Source organism: Sipha flava, unplaced genomic scaffold (genome assembly GCF_003268045.1).
Source record: "Sipha flava isolate LNK unplaced genomic scaffold, YSA_version1 45_pilon_pilon, whole genome shotgun sequence".
Lineage (NCBI taxonomy): Eukaryota > Metazoa > Arthropoda > Insecta > Hemiptera > Aphididae > Sipha > Sipha flava.
The window spans coordinates 694,340-717,170 of NW_020273227.1; the positions used below are offsets into that span (position 1 = coordinate 694,340).

Consider the following 22,831-nt stretch of genomic DNA (forward strand, 5'->3'; position numbering starts at 1 on the left):
ATATATATATATATATATATATATATATATATATATATATATATACCATTTTAGATCCAATTAGATTAAAAAATAATAAATGTCTTATGTAAATTATTTTAACAAAGAACGAATTAATAATTTGTATTGACTTTTATGAAACGAAATTTGTTGTGTTTTTTATTTTTAAATTATGTCAGATGAAGATATAATTAATAAATTAATAAATCGCAAAATGTATAATATTGTAATATATGTTATACAGGTAAGTATAGTTAGTGACAGTTATAAATGAACAATAACAATGAATAACTACAATAATATTATGTATAAGATGGGTGATGAAAAATTATCAATGTCGAAATTATATGAGTAAACTGCATTATATGATTTCAGCCGATTTCTGTTTTAATTTATAATTATACCATGGTATATACTCGTATTATGTAATATGATAATATTTATTGGTTCTATTTTTTCATAACTTTAATTTTCTATTGGAGCTGTTTAATTTTTGTATTGATTGAAAATTTAAATCATATGCAATCCCTAAAATAATAAGTTGGCGACTCTTAAGAGGGTTGAAACCCCAAGGTTGAGAAACACTGATTTATATCAGACATAAATATTGATGATTTGTCGGTGCAAGTACAATTATATTTATATAATCGTCAAAATATATTGATGAATTTTCAAGAATTAAGAAAAAATATTACAGATGTTAGGTCAATAATGATTTCTAAAACTTTTATAGCAAAGAAAATCAAGAACTTTCTGTAAACTTTTTTTTTCTTCCATAGATTTACAACCTATTTCGAGTGAAAATCAAATAATTGAACCATATAACACAACTTCAGAATCAAAATCAAATAAAAAATGTCAGCGTTTGATTATTGTTAGAATTACAATAATTAAGGCACATAGAATAAAATATTTTGAATATACTATTTTTTATGTTAATGAAATGTTTATCTTAGTTTTGGTAAAAAATTGATAACTACCTATTTCATTAACATAGTCCAGCTGTTTTTTTATTTTAGAACTTTTAGTAATAATTAGTTTGTCTATTAAATACTTCTACTTTTAAGCTAAGTTATAACTATAATTTATTTATTATTTTTTTTACTATAACTATTAGATTTAAATTACATTGATTATTAATCTAGCAATTAGCTTAGCTAATTTATTAACAACAATTTAATTATTATAGAAAACATATTTTATTTTATTTCGCAAACCATATTATTTTGTAATTTTATTATCTATTACGCATTCGTATGATAATAATAATAATCATGCATTATATATTATGCATCCATTTTATACTCTTATATAGAATCGCTACTTTTCTTAACGGTTTTTAGATTCATTATTGCAAAAAATTTCAAGATCTATTAAAGCATGTTCATATCAATAACAAAGACAACAATTATAATTTGTAATAAAAAATAATGTTACTAAATAAATTTTACATTAATAAAACAAACACGATTCTTAAATATATTATAATTTAGTGAATTCAGATAGCGGAACGCATAAGATCACAATTTCTGAAAAAAAATTTTGAAGAAACTTAGTTTTTCAAAATGAAATTTTATTTTACTATTTATCACATTTTTAATTAACTATTTATGTTTAATTATTGTTTAGTTTATTCTTTATGTGCTAGCTTGTATAAATGTTTTAAAATAGGTTTCAATTATAATTTATAATTATTATGAAAGTTCACATTTTTGAATGGCACATTGAAAATAACTATTATAATTTTTTTTATCAATATGATTATTATTGTATGGTGTAATGCCACATAATTTACATAACATAAATGTCACCAAATGATTAATTATCATAATGACATTTAAATAACCGATTTTATTTAAAAAATAAAAATAAAAAAAAATGTTGAAATACATTAAGTTAATTATAAATTAATATACAAGCATAATTTTTTCAATTGTAGCGTTATTATAAGTATGAAAATTTCAAACAATACTATAATAGGTATATACTAAATAATTTTTACAGATTTCTAAAAGTAGTAAATAATTTTAGAATTTTACGATGTATCGGTTTATTATTTTACAGATGATTAAAAAGTACTTAGAACCACGTATAACATACTGGCAGTAAATATAACTACAGGCAATTACGAAATAAATAGATGTAAATTAAAAACGTGGTTAGATAAAATCATGTAGTTATGTGAACTGCATTGACTACTAACAGCCTAAAGGTTATTAGCCACTGCGTAAGCGTGAGTTGATGTGCAATATATTATTCGGTTTTGACTGTATGTACGCCATATTCTCGAACGGTTATCATAATAAAACTAGTAGGCTGATTTATTGAAAACGATGACACTCTGACAGGAATGTCTGCGAAGAGATATGGAGCATTTAGTGACTGGTTTTAATATATATTTAATAATTAATATCTCGCTAATTTTATATTTTACTTAATATTTTATATTACATTATTATATTGCATTTATGTAAGTAAGAAAATTGCATGTATATATTATCAATAGGCTTAGATAGCTATTCTAGCTAGGAATTCCTTAATAAATAAATAAAAAAAAAAAAAAGTGACTGGTTTAGAAGTACAGAAACAACAGTTATTTCAGATTTGAGGTAACAGAGAGGTTGTCATACTACGCGTAGGTTCATACAAACCTGAAGTATATGGGTGTAGTTGTAAAATGTACTCTTAAGATACCTAACAGTAGTTTAGAAATTTGTTTTTTATACGCATCCGTGACGGGATAACTGATTATGGACTAAATTGGGTCCCAGCTATTATGATGTTCCGCAAATAAGGAGGAGTAAAACGTAAAACGTGGGAGAGACATTATAGCTAGTCGAATATTTATTTATTACTGGAAACTGACCCAAAGTCTTTCAAAGCTTTAATTATTACGAGACATAACAGTATGGTCAAACCCGTATTTAAAAATTTGGCGTCCTCGGGCATATAATTTATGCCCTTCCTCCTCCCAAACAAATTATAATAATAAAATACTTATTATTTTGTCCATAATCGAGATTCTTTGACCCTTAACTACATGCACTGGTGTACTTTGTACACCAATATTTTTGTTTATCTTGTTCTATTTTGGTTTTTATTTGTTTTCAGTTATTCTCCTCATCTAACCTATTCTTATATAATATGTAATAGTTATTAATCAATTTCAGTCATCATTTGATGTTTGTAGCCGCACAAACAAGCTCCGTCTTAAAATATTTTTGTATTGGTGAACGAAGTACACCGCGCGTGAAATAATATAAGTAAATTTTACGTCTTATATTGACTGATAATTCCGTTTATTTTTCTAATATTTAATAATTATATAATAATTATATTATTGAATCATATTATAATTATTATTATAGGTCAAAGCTTACACCAAATGATGTGAATGACATATTAGATATGGAAACGTAAAAATTATTTGACAATAAGATATTTTTAATTTTATCAGTTATAATATAGTAATAACAACATTTTTTTTAAAAATTTTTTTTTATAATTCAATTTAAAACAATATTAAATAGTACTTTGTTCTTTTATTAGTAAATAAAGTCAAATATATATGCAATACGACATAGATTTCTGTGTAAAACAAATTGGTGTATAAAATACACCGCGCGTGTAATTATTGAAAAAAAAATTGCGCGTGTAGCTAAGGGTTAACATTAAAACATAACTTATAAATTAAAATCGTTTAATACTATTTTTAATTAACAAATTAAATAAATTATGACATAATAAAACATAACTTGCTTTTTTTTAATTTACAAATTATAACATAGTAAAACATACTGTCATACTTTTTTTTCATTAGGTACATCATTTTTAAAATTAATTTTGCTAAAATATTTTGCTACTTCTGAGACTTGACATCCCCGGCATGGGCCTACCCGTACCTCTCCTAAATACGAGCCAGAGTATGGTTATGAGAGAAATGAGACATAAGGAGCGGCGAAGAGAACAGTTGTTGTTACCAAGATCTAGTTGTAGCTAAAAACCGTTTAGAAAGTGGAGATTATAACGACGGCGCACGTAATCTGGAAAGGTTATGACACCGACATTATACCGATTTCAGTTCTTTGATTAAATGCGGCAAATCCATCAAGTACATAATAATGATGTCTTACTATTACTGCGCACAAAGCGACGTACAGTAACCAGCTCTGGTCTGCTTAACGATTACATTTTAAACCAATAGGCAAATCTCTGTGGCATTGGCGTGGTATAAGCAAGGCCCGATTAAGAACCTATTGGGCCCCGGCACTGAAATTTCATATGGGCCCTTTTGACAAAATATGCTTTACAAAGTCTCTCGTTACGCTCGCAGAAAGATACTATTAGAATTAAAAGAAAACATTAGACGGGAAATTACAGTTATCGATGTGCATATCCTACAAAGAGTTATGGACAGTATGAAAAAACGGATAACCGACTGTACACAAAATTGAGGTGGCCACTTAAGTATTGTAATTTAAATAACTCGAGAGCTCCCCGGGGCTACCGTCCCGGCTAGACTCCCCCCCCCCCTTTATACGGCCTTAGGTATAAGTACACATTTTGATGGAAACAAAAATGGAAAACGCGCGACGGTGCACGCTCAATGCACGTAATGTTACGTCTCGAACATGCATGGATTTACCTCGAAGATTTTACGGGGACGCTATGAAAATTACCAGGTGACAGGTATGTATCGATGAACCGTCTTTAGTCCGCACGCCGTCGGGTTTGAGCCGATCCGGGATGGGTTGTCAACTGTTACCGGCATCAGTACGCCGACATCGCATTGTCCGTCATAAGGTGATAATTGCGTACGACTAACATGTATAACTATACATTACATATATATATATATATATACGGCTTGCGGATATTATACGGTTTCTGGTCTTTGTTCTCGAAATGATGTAAATCCGAAAACGGTCTACGCATGTTCGGCCTATTTGGGCGATGTGTAAAAGCGGATGGTGCGTCATTATAATATTATCGTGTACACTACACGCGCGTTATCCGGATAATGTAGATAGGCATATCTGTGGTGTACAATTAAAATGAAATATCATCAGAGCAAACACAGATTGCTTATGAGGTTATCAAACCCTTTTTTTTCTCGTACAATTATTTATTGAAACGCTCGTAGAACTTTATAGTGAACTTGCATTGTAACAACAAACACATATTTTACAAATCCTGTGCTCTTAAATTAATGTATATAAACACACATACTTGGTCGTACACTACTTAGTATGCACACATTACCTGCACCAATGGTTGTAAGATAACGTTGTAGAATTCTAAACACTCTTATTATTAAACAAACTAAAACTAATTTACACAATAAATTAACCATCTACAAATCCTTAAAAAAAAAAAAAATTGGATACATAGTATAGAATTATGGAGCGCTGCCAAAATTTCTAATGTAAATAATATTTAAACTAATTAATCCAAAATCTTTCACCGATTACCCAACGCTCATTCCTATATATCTAATGAATCTATTAAAAAAACTGAAACATAATCACAGTAGAAAAATCCGATATAGTTCGTTACTAAAACTTCCACAACCATCTCCAAAAATCATTTAAACACCTTTATTAACAAATTGTCCTCTCTCAAACTTTCAGATAACCCGATCCGTCCTCTAAAAAGGTCGTGACGTAGAGACCTAATTTAACAAATTAAATTAAAAAACATTGTATAATTAGGATAATATCTCACAAAGTAGGTGATTTTTCAAATCACAATTTTTTTTCTTTATAATTTCAACTTTTATAATATTGGAATAGCTATTTCTTAGTTACAATGCTTTTTTTTCTCAAAATAAAGCACTTGCAATATTTAAATAATTAACTTTTAACTTTTAATTTAATTATATAGTATCTATTAATTTTACATATATATTATCGGTAACGTGAAACCGATTCTAAAATAAAAATGATACCAGATAAATACAAGATTATATTTTACAGAAATAAAGTGACTTTCTATTGGTAAAATACCCTTCAGTTTGATAAATAAAAATTTGATGATGAATCATATTATTTGCGAAAAATGTAAAATAATATAAAGAACCGCAGGATCTATATGAATATTTAAAACTCTTTGACCTAAGATAAACAAGTACATAAATAACAAAAATAAACACATCATTGTGAAACCAACATAATATTTATACTTTACATGGAATAAAAATAATCTAAAACGTTATTCGGCCATCATGACATATCCATAAACACGCTGTGTTTTTAACAACATATGGTATTACCAAGAAACTCCTAAAAACGTGAGTGCAAAAGTAAACATTTTCATGCTCGACAATTCGTTGTAATCTTCCGTTAGAGTATATTATAACTCGAACTACACATTATATGCATATAAGATCGTGTCGATTGCAAAATACAATATAAAATTATGTGTGCTGAGTTAAATATACACGTATACTCGTATATAAAATATGTATACGATGTCGTGGTGTTACTTTCGGTATGAAACGCATCGCATGTATGCGAATACTATAAAATATATAACAATGTAATCACATTATGTTGGTGAACAACTGAACGTAAAATATAATCGTTTTGAATCACATATTTCTCTGTAAAAATTTAAAATAATATAAATAAAACAATAAAAATAATGATTCTTTGTTGTCGGGTTTGACTTCTCATCCGAAAATTTGGTATACGGTAAATTCCAATCCCTCCGCTTCTGTAGTGTACACACAAAGTACCACACCTCGCTTTATACATGTCCTACGTGTGCCTGTAAGCACGTGTATAACGGTGATCACAAATTTATCAGATGAACAATATTACAAACGCATACTCGCACATATACGTATAAGTATATCGTGACAGGCTTAAAAACATACGAGGGAATGTATCTGTAAGAGATTTACGAGTACGACGAACGTATATAATGTATGCACATCGGCGCATTGTTTGATTATTACATATACACGTATAGGGACGGGCATAGCTTGAAGTCCGAGTAAATGGTCGAAAACAAGAACCGAAACGGCAGTGTGCAAATAGAGTGAGGGGGTAAGAGAGAAAAAAACACTGCCATCGAATCACAATTCCATTCCTTGTTATTATTTTTTTTTCGTTCGCTTTACTCTCCAAAATAAAGAAGAAAAAAATTCAATAACCGTTAGGGTACACTTCTATGCAGTATACTCACCCTCGAGGTGTTCTTCGCACGCGCGTTATTGGCTACCGACCAAACATCGTTTATTTCACACACGCTCTGTATATACTTCGAAATCAATTTCTTTCGATTTAAGTTCGTCGGTGTCACGATACGATATTTCATACTAATCGTGACAGGTATATGAGATCGCAAACCTAATCGTTATCGTACGAGACGGCTTACAAGCATTAAACTACAACAAATGATTGGTGTATATTATTTTATATTCATGTATAGTTACAATAATATATTGATTAAATGACTTGTGGTTGAGTTGCCGTTTAATACCGCATCGTATACCGCTACGGACCATGAACTGAATTTGCATGTTTACGACCGATCATGAAATTCGAGCCTGGGTGATTCCAACGGTTTAGTAATTATTTCAGCAACATCGATCGCATCGGATACATTTTTGCTAGTCGTCTTGAGATTAGAAAATTTTAGGGTAGCGAACATCAATGTATTGTTCAACAACAATTATTCTCGTACCAAGTTATGATGAATACTGTATACAATATAAATATTAACGATAATAGGTGTGCAAATAATTATTGTTATTGACGGTATAACGAATTCTATATATTTTATATTATATATCTTCTATTCTACTCGATCGGTAGTTTACCCGTGTGTCATCGATCGTTGATATTAGTTGTTGTGCGACTTTTGTTAACGAGCGTGGACACGTCTAAATGTCATTACTAAGATGTAATCACATGATGATTTTCTATTCACAATAATTCTTTAATTCGTGTCACAATTAATGTGACTACTAGTATATTGTATAGTCGTCGAACGAATCAATACGCACAAGTGAATATTCATATTTATAATCAAATATATGATAATAATGTATGCATTATATATATATTACGTACAACTTAGTAAATAACTATTGAAGGATATGTGTGGCTTTACGAGTATATATTATATTGTAGTTTTATTCGAGAAACATCAAAGCGCATTTTCGATCATCTAATCCAGTGGTGGTAACCAACCTTTTCTTACCGAAGGCCATAATAAAAATAAAAAATACAATTTGGCGGGTCAAGACTTCAATTTTTTATTTTGAGCTAACAGAATATTATATTTTATTCTAAGCACAATTTAATATAGGAACAGTGATAAATTGAATTATTTAATTTAGAAAAAATATATTGTACGACTTATTTATTTTTATTTTTTTTTTAATATGAGTTTTGACCTTGTTTTTGTTTACAAAGAACATCCATTATAACAAGAACATCATTAGGTTCTAGTTTGATTGTATTTAGTCGAAGAATGCCGTGGAGATGTTAATTTATTTTGTAAGACCGAGTTTTGCTTTTATTGATTTTCATAGTTAAAAAGAACTGGCTTACAAATATAAGTTAAACCGAATATATGTACAAGATATCTTGACTGTATAAGCTGCCGAACGTTTGGAAAATCTTCTTTCCATAGATTTATAATAAACCTCAATAAGATTTTCAGAGCTTGAATAATGTTTGAATTGGATTTTTAAATAATTATTAGGTTAAAACTCGATGATTTATAAGCGTAAACAAGTTTTAGTATTTTTAGCTTAATTAAAAAAAACATTTGAACATTCGATTTTCAAATTTTAACAAAACAATAAAAATGCGTTACATTTTTGTAATAAAAAATTCATAAAATGTTGAACTTTAACACTTAAGGCTTAACAATTATATACCGAATTGATCATGTTATTTTTTTAACAAAAAAAAAAATTACTAGAAATGAACAAAATTGATTTATAAGTGTTACAAAATCAAATGTTGACGAAACCAAATATTTCAATGAATTTTAGTTAAACAATACTAGTTATTTAGCTAAAGATATCCTATAGTTTTGAATTATTTTAATGAAGTTTGTGCAGTTATACTTGACATTTAAAATTGTATTCAAAATTTCAATTTCTCAAATATTTGATGATTTTTTTGCAAATGTTAGACATTAAAAGTTCAACCTTCCTGGTTTAGTCATTTGGTTCTACTACTACGTCAAAAACTATTAGAAACATAAAGTCTTTCATCCCTTTTATTCATATTTCATATTTTTGAGAACCTGGTAAATTAAATTTAAGCTTAAAAGTTGAAACAAAGCGGAATTTTTTTTTTTTAGTTTTTCAATGTATAAATTTGATTTAAAATTTGATGGTGTCATTAAAAAAGTAAAACTAAATTCTTTTTTATAATATCTACTGCAAAGCTATAATAACTTATGAATATACATAATATACATGTTACATGTAAGGAATAATAGGCTTTGGAGAACAACTATTTATAATGATTACACGATATAATCATACGCGTGCCAGGATACTCACGGTCAAAAACACATTAAAATAATATTAACCTCACGAATGTGGGACGATGAAGACTAAAAGGGATGAGAATAGTAGTAAATAACTACATCCAAGTTGATAACACACAGACGGTAAAACCAATGTAAATTACCATCAAGTCATGTAACATTAAGGCTTAAACGGTGATGTTAAAAATGAGATCATTTCCCTAAGTCCTCATAATAAATACAAAACAATGCATTTTAAGTTTATATAATTATGATTTATCACCCAGAGTATCTAATTGATGAGCCGAGTTCGTTTGAAATGTTCATGGAAAATTTTGTAAACTAATTAAGTATACAATGTTAGTCATTTTTTTTATATTTTCAACAACGGATAACAATTGGTTTTTGACAAAAAAATAAAATTGAAAAATATGAATTAAACGATAAAAAAATGTAAAGGCTCGTTAAGTAATTTTAGTGTTTATGCATATTACGTCTATATCGAGTATGAAATATAAAGTAGACGGCAAAAAATACATGAACACAATTTATACTAACATTTATATTTTATATAAATTGAGTTGTGTTAAGTTAAGTTGAGTTTTAAGCCATTCTTGCATTAGAAATCCGAAGACTTTCATCGAATATTTGACATTTTCTTATAGTAATTCATCTCGATAATTATTTATCATTATTATTTTCAAACCTTACGTTAGTATAAAACGTCTATCCTCTATTATAATCAATTGCTCACGTTCTATTAAAGTTCTTGGTTTTCACGTAATTTTATCCAACATGAGAGTTTCTAGAACATTTTGATATAAGGCTTCTCATAAGTATCTACTATAACGTATATAATTTAGTGATGGGAACGAGACGATTTAATATCACTGTACGTTGATCGTGTTCCCCGTAACATGTATAATTGTATTTGGGGTGAGGGTATACACATAACTGCGGTGTGGTACGCGCAAAACGTGCACGTGTACGTTTGATTTTATTCAATTTTTTTTGCTTCAAGTATGCTTATATAGTAGTTTATACGATATATACGAAATAATCGTTTGGCAAAAGCCGCGCACGTGTTGAAGGTACCGTCAAGAAGCAAAGTTGCGTTAACTATATATCGATATTATTATTATTATTATTCTGCCAAAATTATAATAGTTGTATGTACGTAAAGTGGTTCGTGGTTAGGGGTTACAATGAAAATAATTCAGAGTAAAAAAAAAAAAAAGAAATGTTAATACTTTGAAACCTTTTCAGCATAAACCACTTGGTGCCTATGGTGGCGGCAGTGGTGTGTTTTCACTCCCGCGAATGCATTATTACTTAAATTGTTTACGCTAACCCCCTCTATCCCGTTAACGTCGAGTGCCAATTAAAAGTTGTATACCTCATTCGATAGAGTTATTACATCATACATATCCTACGATGTATAGTAATAACATTACGCCGATTGTTGTGCACACGCATGTGTATCGTTAGAGGTTCCCTTGTATAGTTCCGCGTTATTATTTATGATTATATATAATTACACATTACGCTGCGATGGCACAGAGAAAAACGGCGCGTGACAATAAAATCGGCGTTTTGGTATATTTACGCGTGGGCGATCTGAAGTAGCAGGAAATTATTTCTTTCTTTGGTGCACCGCTTTCCGTTATATCAACTCCGAGGTTTTTCGTTTTTCTTTTCATGTACGTCGCAAAAGGAACCATAGTGCTTACGAATAACACGTGACGTAGATCAAAAATCAAACATTAATGGTACATTAAGCTACTCTAATGAAGATGTATAAAGTTTATTGGTAAACTAGTTACGCAGAGCTAATGTATTAATGTGTTAATTATATATAATATACGTATGGTGTGTATATGTATTCGTAGGAGTTGTGCTGCGTACAGGACGGTTCAGCATTGTTTTCCAATGAAAATATTTTCGTAAGTATTATATTTATTTTATTTAAGTATAATTATTTGGTAGGAGTCTTATGAAAAATGAGTTTTTCTTTCCTGAAGCAGTTAAAAAACAGGACATTTTAAGATTTTACCTGAAGTAGGCCCTTACAATAAAATTACATAAAAATCAATTTTATTTATCAAGATATTTTTATCGGGACAACATGTTGGGTAACCCTGTATTACGTATTTCCATTTAATATACTATCCTTTATGTTAAACGGCGTGCGGGATATAAAGCGCGTTTAACCATAGTTGAATGTTCGTGAATAATAATAATATATTATTATTATCAAACATTACACTGAACACCGTTGGTGGGAATCAAATGTCTACACATCAAACATAATTATGTTTTTCTACTGTAAACACAGTTTTTTAAAACAATATTTGAACTGCGTTGGCGCGAATTCCAATCTACTGTCTCTCTCGGTCTTTGTGACTTTCTATATTCGGCTATGATCCGACCCGTGAACAAATAGATGATTGCGTTCGGTAAATAAATCCTATAAACGTTTCGAAACTTCAGCACAGGTGTACGTGTGTATGTGTGTGTGTGTGTGTGTGTGTGTGTGTGTGTGTGTGTGTGTGTGCATAAATATTATATTAATAAAATATATAAGTACAGGTATAGTAGACACGAATGGAATTTATTTTATTTTTATAGTGTACGTACGTGTGCATATATTCGAGTACGTTCGCTCTGAACAGTCATTACTCATCCGTCCATCAGAAAGTATGCGTATACCAATAGGTACCGTTTGACTAATTGATCGATCTAGTTTCGAACGAATTATCGTATGTAAAATATAGTAGCAAAAATAATAATACCGGTATCAATATAACCGGACGGATGATGACCGTGATATGTGTGTACAATATTTATGCGTGCACTCATTTTTTATCGATTGAAGGTGTGACTGCTGCGTGCTGCAGTAGGCGTACACAACGATTTATCATTGGTGATTGATAAGGTGTTATTCATAGACCAAGGTTTCGAATAGGCCATGTTATATAATAACGTACACACACGGGCACTTATGTTGTACATAATTTCATAATTTCGAAAAAATTACCGTGCTGCAGTCATCCGACTTAAAAATCACCCGTCGATACCATAATATTACTACGGTACAGGTTCGAATGCGTTCGGACGGTACACACGGCATATGCACACGATGTACTCGGTGTAAAATTATATTCACAACAGATCAATGATATCGTTAGGTGAGCACTTCTGCTTTTGCACTGCGCTTCTGCTGATCGAAAAGACGATTTTAAATGATGTTGCTCACGCACAAACACACACAAATTAAATTAAATTAATTACATCATAATATGTTTATAAATATACAAATACACTCTCATATACGAGTGATTCCAATGTACACAGTTTTTTTGATCGCCATTGCACTTGTTTAAATATTATGTGCATATTAAATAAGTATACTCTACTCGCGCGACGATCGTTTTTTTTCCGTTAAATTGTTTTCCTAGTCCCATGTGTACCGTATGCGGTTAAGATGCCGCTATGGGCTCGTCATCGAACCTCACGTCCATATTGTGCACGACGTGTTTGCACGTTATTATTATTGCGCGACCGAACACACCGCTGAACACAACGCGTATATGCAATATAATATTGTGTACAGACGATCGGAAGTAGAGGAAAATAAAACTAGTCCGCAGGATTACCGACGACAAGTACGAGGACATGGCGTCTTATCTAGAGTACTAGGGGTGCCCCCGATGCATTTGTATACGATTGCGTTTGTACGTCAAATCCTCTAATGTGCACGGAAATAAGTATGGATAGTTATTGCGCGAGTACGCGTCCAATATACGGTGGAATCCGATGATTCTTCGAAAAAAAAAACTCGTTGAATCCCTAGTATTTTCATCAAAATTAAATAATGTATATTAACATGATAACATGATATCATTTTACGGTAATAAATAACAAATAGTATCAATAAAATTATGTTGGTAGGCGACGTGCACATACTTTTTGTATGTACCTTATCATTTTTTTTTCCGAAAAACTGCATAAATATTTATGATTATTTAAAGAATCAAAAATGTCATTGGTACATTTTCGGTGCAGATGTGAAATTCGACAAATAATACTGAAAACAACAATTGTTATAACCAAAACTTTATTTCATCAATCTTTTGAAAGTTCTAAAATTAAAATACTATTATACGAACATAAATTAATAGTACCTATAAAATTATCTCTGTAATTAGAAATGTTTTTTTTTAACGAAAATTTCATGGATGCATAAAATTTTTGTAACGTATAGAATTTAGTTTGAATAGAAGTTCGAGACTATGAGACTATATATTCAACTCACCTGCAGCTGTAATGTACACAATGACGACCCGATATAATGACGCATTCGTGCGTGTGCCGGGCAGGAGCAAATAATACAAGTGAAATTTAGTAATAGATATAAATGTAAGGTACCTTTTTGTGCTTGGCCATTAGGTTTCTGACGAATTCGACTCGTGTCATCTGATCGTGACAATTAACCGCTACGGATCCGGTGTACTGTGGAAAAAATTAAAAAAATAAGAATAAAAATTAATAATACAAGTAAAAAAAACATTTATTTTATTACCTAACACTTATATTATAGTGTGATGCATGTCACACACACGCGTACAAATATATAATCATATACCATAAACATATATATATATATATATATATATATATATAATATTATCAAGTGCAACAGATAATACCGTGTCGGCGTGTACATGTGTGTGTGATACGTGTATACGAGATGACCAATTCGTGCGCTTATGTTATATATTATTCCCATTTGACCGCTATACGCGTGAAAGGGCTATCCTGAGCGTGACCATTGGGGTAGCGGTAAGTGGAGAGCACTCGTGAACTGTGATGTCCATAAAATATTTTGTATATTATTTATGTATGTGTGTACGTACTCGAAAGGCAACTATTTATATACGTGTAGGTATCACACACACACACACACACACACTAGTTCCTCGCGTATTTTTCCTCCCGCGTTCGTTCCTCACATTATACGTTTATATTATTCTATCCCGAAGACGACGACAAATCCATATACTTGTATATAAATATTATTTTTACAAATCTTCGTGTATACACATTGCTCACGATTATATCTACTGCCTCAGCGTGGCACATTTCACGCAGAGATGGTTGTATGCAAGCGAACCTGTTCACGCGGGTATTCAAAATCCATTAAAAAATAAATAAATAATTAAATAAAGGAATAAAAAAAAAGAAGAAAAGTTTTTTCACCTAATGGTCGTGTCACCACAATTTGCACCGACCGACGACTGTATTTGTTGCACACACACACATATACACGCACAACTATAATGTGTGTATTTTAATCTCAAAAATAAATAGAAGACAAAACTATGATGTATTGTTTAGCAATTGCGACCATACTTATGATGTTCACAGAGTGCGCGTGTAATGCAAGTACTTACGTACTTCGATAGTATTACAATGGGAAGTAGTATTTGAGGTGTAAATATACGTATAGAAATTCCATAATAAACGAAAAAATTACAATTAAGTAGTAAATAACAGTGTACATCTTTATATATTGTTAAAACGTGAGGCGATTTCTATAGACAGCTGTATTTGTAGTTCTGATTTTCATGATTTTCATGATTTTTTTTCAAATGCTAGAACTTGGTGTGCAGATGAGCCATTTAATGAGAAAATACTGAAAATTAGGTAATAAAAAAAATTGTGATTTCCTCCTCATGTTTCTATTCATGGTCGACTGTTGTAAATTATTTATATTACTTATTGTACATACTGTATAGATCGTAATTTTTCAAATAAAGCCAAATTATTTAAAAAAAAAAAAAGAATTGTTCTACCGTAGTTATAGTTTTTTGCTTTATTTATTCAGTTTTTCGTGTAGTAGCGTAACGACGAGTTTTTCTATTTTTGATTCTAAATAAATATTCTATTACCGATTTTGTTATTTCACGTACAGCACTGATAACTGATAGAATATCAATTAATTCCCATAATAAGGGATAGGAATTGTTTATTCTATTCCGTGGTATATATAATATTTGTTTGGTGCGCAAGAAAAACATTGAAATATTCGAAAAAGAATTGTTGATTTCGTGATGAATAATTGGGAAATGTTAAAGGATTTGTCATTGGTGATCTTTCAAGTAGATTACCCAATTATAATTATAATGATTACGAACATTTAATGAGTATAGATGGCGAGTTTGCTGGTCACTTCAAATTTGAATGCATACAAATAATATCAAATTACCAAAAAGATATAATGAGTATAATTTATAAACAAAATTTTAAAAAAAATAATACAAAATTTAATTGAAATGAGTTATCAATTTTCTTATATTGAGTGGAATATTAGCAGTTTTCTAATTTGTAAATTTCTTGCTTATATCTATAAATGTAATTAAAACTTAAGAAATTAAATAATTTTCCTAAACATTAATTGCACATTATTATAATAATATATACTTCATTTATATTTTTTTAATAAATTATTTATTATTTATTTATTTATTTATTTATTTAATTATTCAATTTTTTTTTTTTTTTATTGTAACTCAGTATCGACGGTAATTCAGCTAGTGATTGTTAGTAATCATCACGTAATAGTGTCGTTGACCCCCCAAGGGATTCCATATTTTAATATCTGTATTATGTAAATATATATACATTACAAATACGTGGTTGGTACACATGTGTGCATGGTGAAATAAAAGGGTTGATTACTACGGCTTCAGGGTGGGTGCCGGGAGAAATCGTTCAACGTGATCCGAGAACCGCGTGTTGCTTTTCAATTTCGATTATTTTCATGTTTAATTTTTACGACCAAATTGTTATTTTATGATATAACGTATTTTGTTTTACGTGCATTCATAATAAATGTAAGGTTTTTTTGGGGACAGGATATCCCGATCGGAATTCGTGACAAAAATTCGTAAACAAACTTACAGGATCTGCTGCAGGTCATTGGCACAAGATGTGAATTCCATAGGTTTTAAAAATTAAAGCAATACATTTTAAATTTTTTTCAGAAAAACAAGTTAATACATTATTATATTTAGTTAGCTGCTACCGAACAACAAAATAAACAACCGAAAATCTACAAAATAAAATCTGTGTAATCGGCGGTCAATTAGCAGTCGTTTATTATTGGAATGATGTATGACTCCGGTATTTTCTGGTCTCCTGCAGTGTAACAAATTTCAACGTTAATCGGATTATTTCTGCAGCTAATGAATTTTCACGTAAAGCTTTATTTAGCAAAAATTGTTTTAAAAAAAATAGAAAAAAATAGAAGCTGCTAGATCTGCACGTGTCAAAAAAAAAAAAAAGAAAAAAAAAGAGTTTATGCTTATAAAAGATTTATTTTACTGAAAATAAGCAAAATAAATATGCTTATTATTTATGTTTTCTTTGAAATTTACACTGAACTGAATAAAGTTTAAACGCGCACCGGTTTGAAATAATTGGTAACCAAATATTATCGTTTAAACAATATGAATAGTACATACCTATAACCAATACAAAACTGTACAAAATAATATACACGGTAAGACTGACCGTCCTTTTGTTTGGCGAAACAAGTCAACTCGATATTTCTAAAAAAAGAATAATGTAATATAAAGAAGGAGACATGATATTACAAACGACACGAATTCTGCAAGTAAATCGCCCAAAAAACAAATGGTAGTGTGCTCACAGAATCGCGGAGCATTATGAATCCACAGCTGTTGCTGCTGTTACTGCTGCCCCGCAACGGAACCGATTTGGCGAGTAAATTACGACTGCACGATCCAACGAACAACAGGTTGTGTACCTCTACACGATAAATATACGATAAGGTACGTATGTAAATGTGTATGTAAATATAATATACGCCTCGCAGCCGTGTGTTTATATTATGATACGTGTCGGACGTGATCAATTACACGTGTTTCACAAAACGCGCTGCAGAGTCCAGTTGAAAAACGATCTCGTAATAATGTTACGTAGAAAAAGCCAATCAACGCCCCCGCGGTTATGTTAGTAGTTATAATAATAATGAAAAATCGGTAGGTTTGTATACGGTTCGAGTACATAAGTCGCGTACTTCGGTTTCCGTTACGCGAACGTTTTGTTTTGAACGCGTAGCGAACATTGTCTAACGTTTTCAATTGTTCGTGATGCACACAACATTTTAGACCCGTGTTAGTAGAATTGAACGCATACACAAATGAAAATGTGCTACCTTTTTGAAAAGTGATTTTCTCAAGTAGGTATAAACCGGTTTTACACGACGTTTGTATTATATTTTGTAAGTTACCGTTATTGTGATTCCGATAAATAATTCATTTTAAACGTAACATTATTAAATTCCTCGATAATTGTACATAAATCTATTTAATTAATTCATTAAAATGAAAAATACATTTTCTAATCGGCGAAACGCTTAGCGAGTCCTATTTTGTGTTCTTTAATAATGTTTCAATAATTAGAAAAATATTTACCACACGCTTTCAAATTACATAGTAATTTACTTCACTTGTTTTCTTACAAAAAGTGCATCGTATTATAATCAAACACACACACACACACACACACACACCTTGACACGTACGTGTTGTTGTACTGTAAGGAATAGGCGTGTAAAAAGCTAACAGTTTACGTGTATCGTACTAGAAATGTATCTTCGTCGAGAGATAATCACGGTTATAACTCGCGTTTAGCGATCGGTTCCTCTGCGCATCGTGTAGGTAATCATGAATATGCTGACCATCATTATAATAGGTACATAAGTTCCGTTCTCTCTTGATTTTTATTCCCAATTTTTTCCGTTCTGAACGAACGTGCGCTTGCACGTTCAACATAAACGCCACGTAATTAAAATATTTGCAATACACGTACTACACAATCTAACATAATTTTTGCAAGATTAACGATGTCATGTTGAAACCACTGCAGGGCGGCAGCGAAAAACAATGATATGGTTTATTATTTTCCCTTACACTCCTCTTTCTTTTTCGCTGTATACTCTTTTCTGATCACAAATTAAACCGATGTAGACTTTTATCTGATTAAAATTATCCTTCTATGAAGTTTTTTCGTAATATTGAGATTATGTTAAAATTTATCAAAAGTAAAAAGTCAATTTTTTTATCGCTTCAAACTTTGAAATGCGAGAGATTAGAAATGAGAGATTGGTTCTTTTCTTGAAACTTTTAATTAAATTCTTTCGTGGTGAAATAAATATTTTTTATTTATAAATCTATATAATATAAACATAATATAAAACAAGATATTCATTGAATATATGTATATTGTATATATGTGTATATTTTGCGTCATTCTATTAATTCTATATAGCTTTTCGAGTGTGATGTTTTTTCTCGAAAGTCATAACAAAGGACTAGGTAATAATTATTTACACTCAAAATCAGTTTTACTTTCTTACAGGAGGTTCTGTTTTCTTAAACTTAATTTGGACACGCAAAAAGCCCAACCCTTATTTTAAGGACATAATATTATATTCATTGTAGTAGTTCACAATTTTCTATTTTCTTCTGATGCACAATATATATATATCATGCCATCTACGGATAAATAATTTCCGATTGCATTCGTAAATCGACGCTAGCTCTCGTATACAATATATATAATGAGAAAAGGAAACACTAGATTGCGCGAGCTTTATACGAGCAAGTCTGTTTATTTATCGAAAGTTTAGATACGCATGACATAGCCACAAAAGTTTCAACAAGTCCCAGTATTATATATAAGTAAGATATATACACCAACGCTTCAAACTAATAAAAAGATTTATGTGACACATTGCACTCGATTAGAAATACTAGTATTAAATAGTTTTGTCAATTTGAGCGTTTGGATTTGAAACGAGTTACAAATTCTGTATATATTATTAAATATAAGCTGTTTAATACTTCATGCAAACGCCACTGCGATATCCTTTATGTATTCTATAAAATATACAACTAAAGAGGATTTAAGCGCCAACGACTTTTGGAAGGTCACCAATTATCTTTCATTACAATAGTAGTGATAATTTACGGTCCGCGGACCTAATCTGAATTGTGACTATTTAATACCTAGTCCACAAAAGTATTAAATAAAAATTGAAAAAACAAAATAATTCACATTTATCTAAAAATGTAACACCAGTCATATTAAATACGAACAAATATTTTTTTTATTATTTTTTATCATCAATTGTTCTGTTAATCAAACATAACCACACATCGCAGCTGTAGAGCAATAAGAATATTCTTATTAATATACGGTAGTAGCGTTATCGTTTTTACGTCGTAAAATAACATTATCCTATTTACCGTTTTATATGAGCACAAGTTCACAAGTTAGCGCAAGAACACATTACTTGAATACATTTAAAGATAAGCTTAAATTTTATATTTTTTTTTTGTTTATTTTGAACAAGACATATTATGTAATTAGATATAAAATTATATATTAAAATATATAATAAAAAAAGGGGTTAAGTATTTTTTTATTTTTGTAACTCATAGTGTATTAATGTCAACAAAAGTTTTAAATTTTTAGCTCTCCATGATATATATATATATATTTTTTTTTAAAGCCTTTTGTAAAGAAGAAAAAGGTTGATCATCACTATATTACACTGTAGACCAATCGAATAAATCGAAATATATTAACTACAAGGGGTCCGAAGTCAACCAAATAGAACGCGTATTTTATTTGACATTCATTTAGAGTATTAGATTTTATCGAATTTATCAAACAATTCCCAAATCGTATTGAAAAGAATAATAAAAATAAATCATTTTACCTTATACTTATCGATAAGATAGCTTTTTTTCGATGATGTATAGTACCTAAAAGGCAATGACTTTTACCAGTTGCAACTAAGAAATAAATCTTCAACTCCGAGAAATATATTGGTTAATTAAATTGTAACTTTATATTGTTTATCGTGTAAATACGTAAAATAACAGGTGGAAATAAGGATGAGAGGCTAAATTCATAAAATATTTTATTAGCTCCCTAAAAATCGTTCGTATTTTATATGATGTTTTATTATTTTTGAAATCGAATGTTTAGGGACTAATTACTTTTTTTAAATTTACATTAGATAATTTATTTTACAGAAAATATTTAATAGACGGTATAAATATTAACTGAATTAAAATAATGTAAAATTATGTTTTTACTAAGATTTTAACTTCTCCCCTTCCGAAATGTTAACTAATTTTCACTAATGCCCAATACGCCAGACTAGAAAAATATAGAATACTTATCTTTGTAAACGTATAACGCTCTAAATACTTATTTCGCAAGTGTAACATAGACGTGAATAGATATTGATATCTCCCGAACCGTAAACACGCATACGCATGTCAAATTATTGTGTATACTTAACGTATATAATAATAGGCACTTGGTGTATATATTATAACGTTTTACGGTATACGAAAGGCTAAATGTGTCGTCTTCCCGTGCAAATATTCGGTAACCACGGAAACCACTGCAGATGATGACGAAAATAGTCTAAAATACATAGAATACCCTGAAACAAACCGGGACGACATAACTTCTTCGAAAGATAGTGTTCGTGTACGGGTGACACATCGTGTATGGTGGGGACAAACAGAACGGACACGAGCAATGGTTTATGATAATGTAGGTATAACTACGGATCGGTCACCGAGATTAACATTTCGACGAAATTTTCGTTTAGCAAACGGCCACTGTAGATATATATACGTAATGCGTGCATGTACACGTGGCACGTGGTTGCGAGACAACGTCGTAGGGACTTTCCATAATCGTATCGCCACAGTCATTGTAAATCGGCATTCGAACGAACAAGACCAGAATATGATTATTATTACAACATTGTTATTGTAATTATTATTACTCAGGGAGTCGGGGAAACGGTTAAAATATTTTGTGATTCGAGTTCCTGTCCATATTACGAACGGACGAGTGTTTTCACGGATCTAATCACGATTAGTATCTATTTATTTTTATCTCTGATAAACCCGGTTCTAATCCTATTCGACTCTTCCTGGTAATTTCTCTGACACTTCCGGTCGTTTTAAACATCGCATCGCATTTGAATCATCTTACGTACTGTTATAATTTTCCTTAATACTATATTCTATCCTTTAATTTTTACGATTAGTTATTTCAGTGTTACGGTAAAATTATGCAAAATACCATGAAAACCGTAATGTAAGGATATTGAAGTTCAACCGACCACACGAATATTGATTCAGCTTTAATGTGCATACAATATACGTTATATTTGTTTATGTATAATGAAATATTGACTTATACACATCTAAAGTAAATACGACTACCCTTTTCTGATGAACGTTTCCAAATGTCTATAAAAAATACACATGCTTGATATTCTCTAGATGTTTGAATAACATTATTCTATAAATAAAATAATTTGTAAAACACTAATAATCGATATGGTCACATGATGATCATTTAAACGAAGCAGAATATTTTTCCCGTAAATACGTTGTACAAGTTTGATAAAAAAAAGTTCTGATTTCGGTAGTCGTGAGTATACGAATATGCAAAAATATATAACGGCATATTTACGTTGCAGTCATTATCTATTACTAGCAGCAATACAATAATTAAGTTTACATTTGAATATAAGAAATATGTTAAATAAACGATTTAAATTCAATTCATCACGTATGTTCTGAAATTGTTGTCGATTCGACTTTAAAATTTGACCACAATTATATCTTAATATAAATTAATTTTCTGCAACTGTTAAGTTCATTCTATTCGTATTTATAGAAAAATATTACTTCCTTAGTAGTCTAGTAGAAAAACGAGATAGATGTAGATCCTTTGGCCATCTTCCAGTTAACGAAAAAAAAAAAAAATATTAATTTTTCCATGTTTTGTTTAATAATAGGTGGAACGATTTTCAAATCATCAATGTGAGTGATGCAATTGTTTTTTTACGACAAATAATTAAGGATACACCATGATTAACTCTTTCGAAATATTATATTAGACTTCGTCCAAAAACAGGTTTAAACCGTTAATTTTTTTTTTTAAATATGAAACGAATTTTAGTTTTGGATTTTTTCCTACTAGGTTCCCATTAACGGTATGTACCTTATGGATACAAGACACGATCGACGTTGTTTATACGGCTAAATGATGTATAAACGTGTTCATAATTATATCTACTGAAAATTCCGTACACGTCGTGAGAAACCGATTTGTGAACATTTCTTTGTTTCCTTATTTTTTTCGTTCGCAGAAAATACACACACACACACACACACACACACACACACACACACACACACACACA

General features: G+C 30.2%; 1 protein-coding gene across 1 annotated transcript in view; it reads right to left on the minus strand.

Moving 5' to 3' along the window:
- LOC112689625 (tensin-3-like) overlaps positions 1 to 22,831 on the minus strand; it is a 147,633-nt gene that overhangs the window by 107,928 nt on the left and 16,874 nt on the right. Inside the window, exon 2 of the mRNA XM_025563421.1 lies at positions 13,924 to 14,007. Coding sequence (XP_025419206.1) covers positions 13,924 to 14,007 — 84 coding nt within the window. The remainder of the gene's footprint in view (positions 1 to 13,923; positions 14,008 to 22,831) is intronic.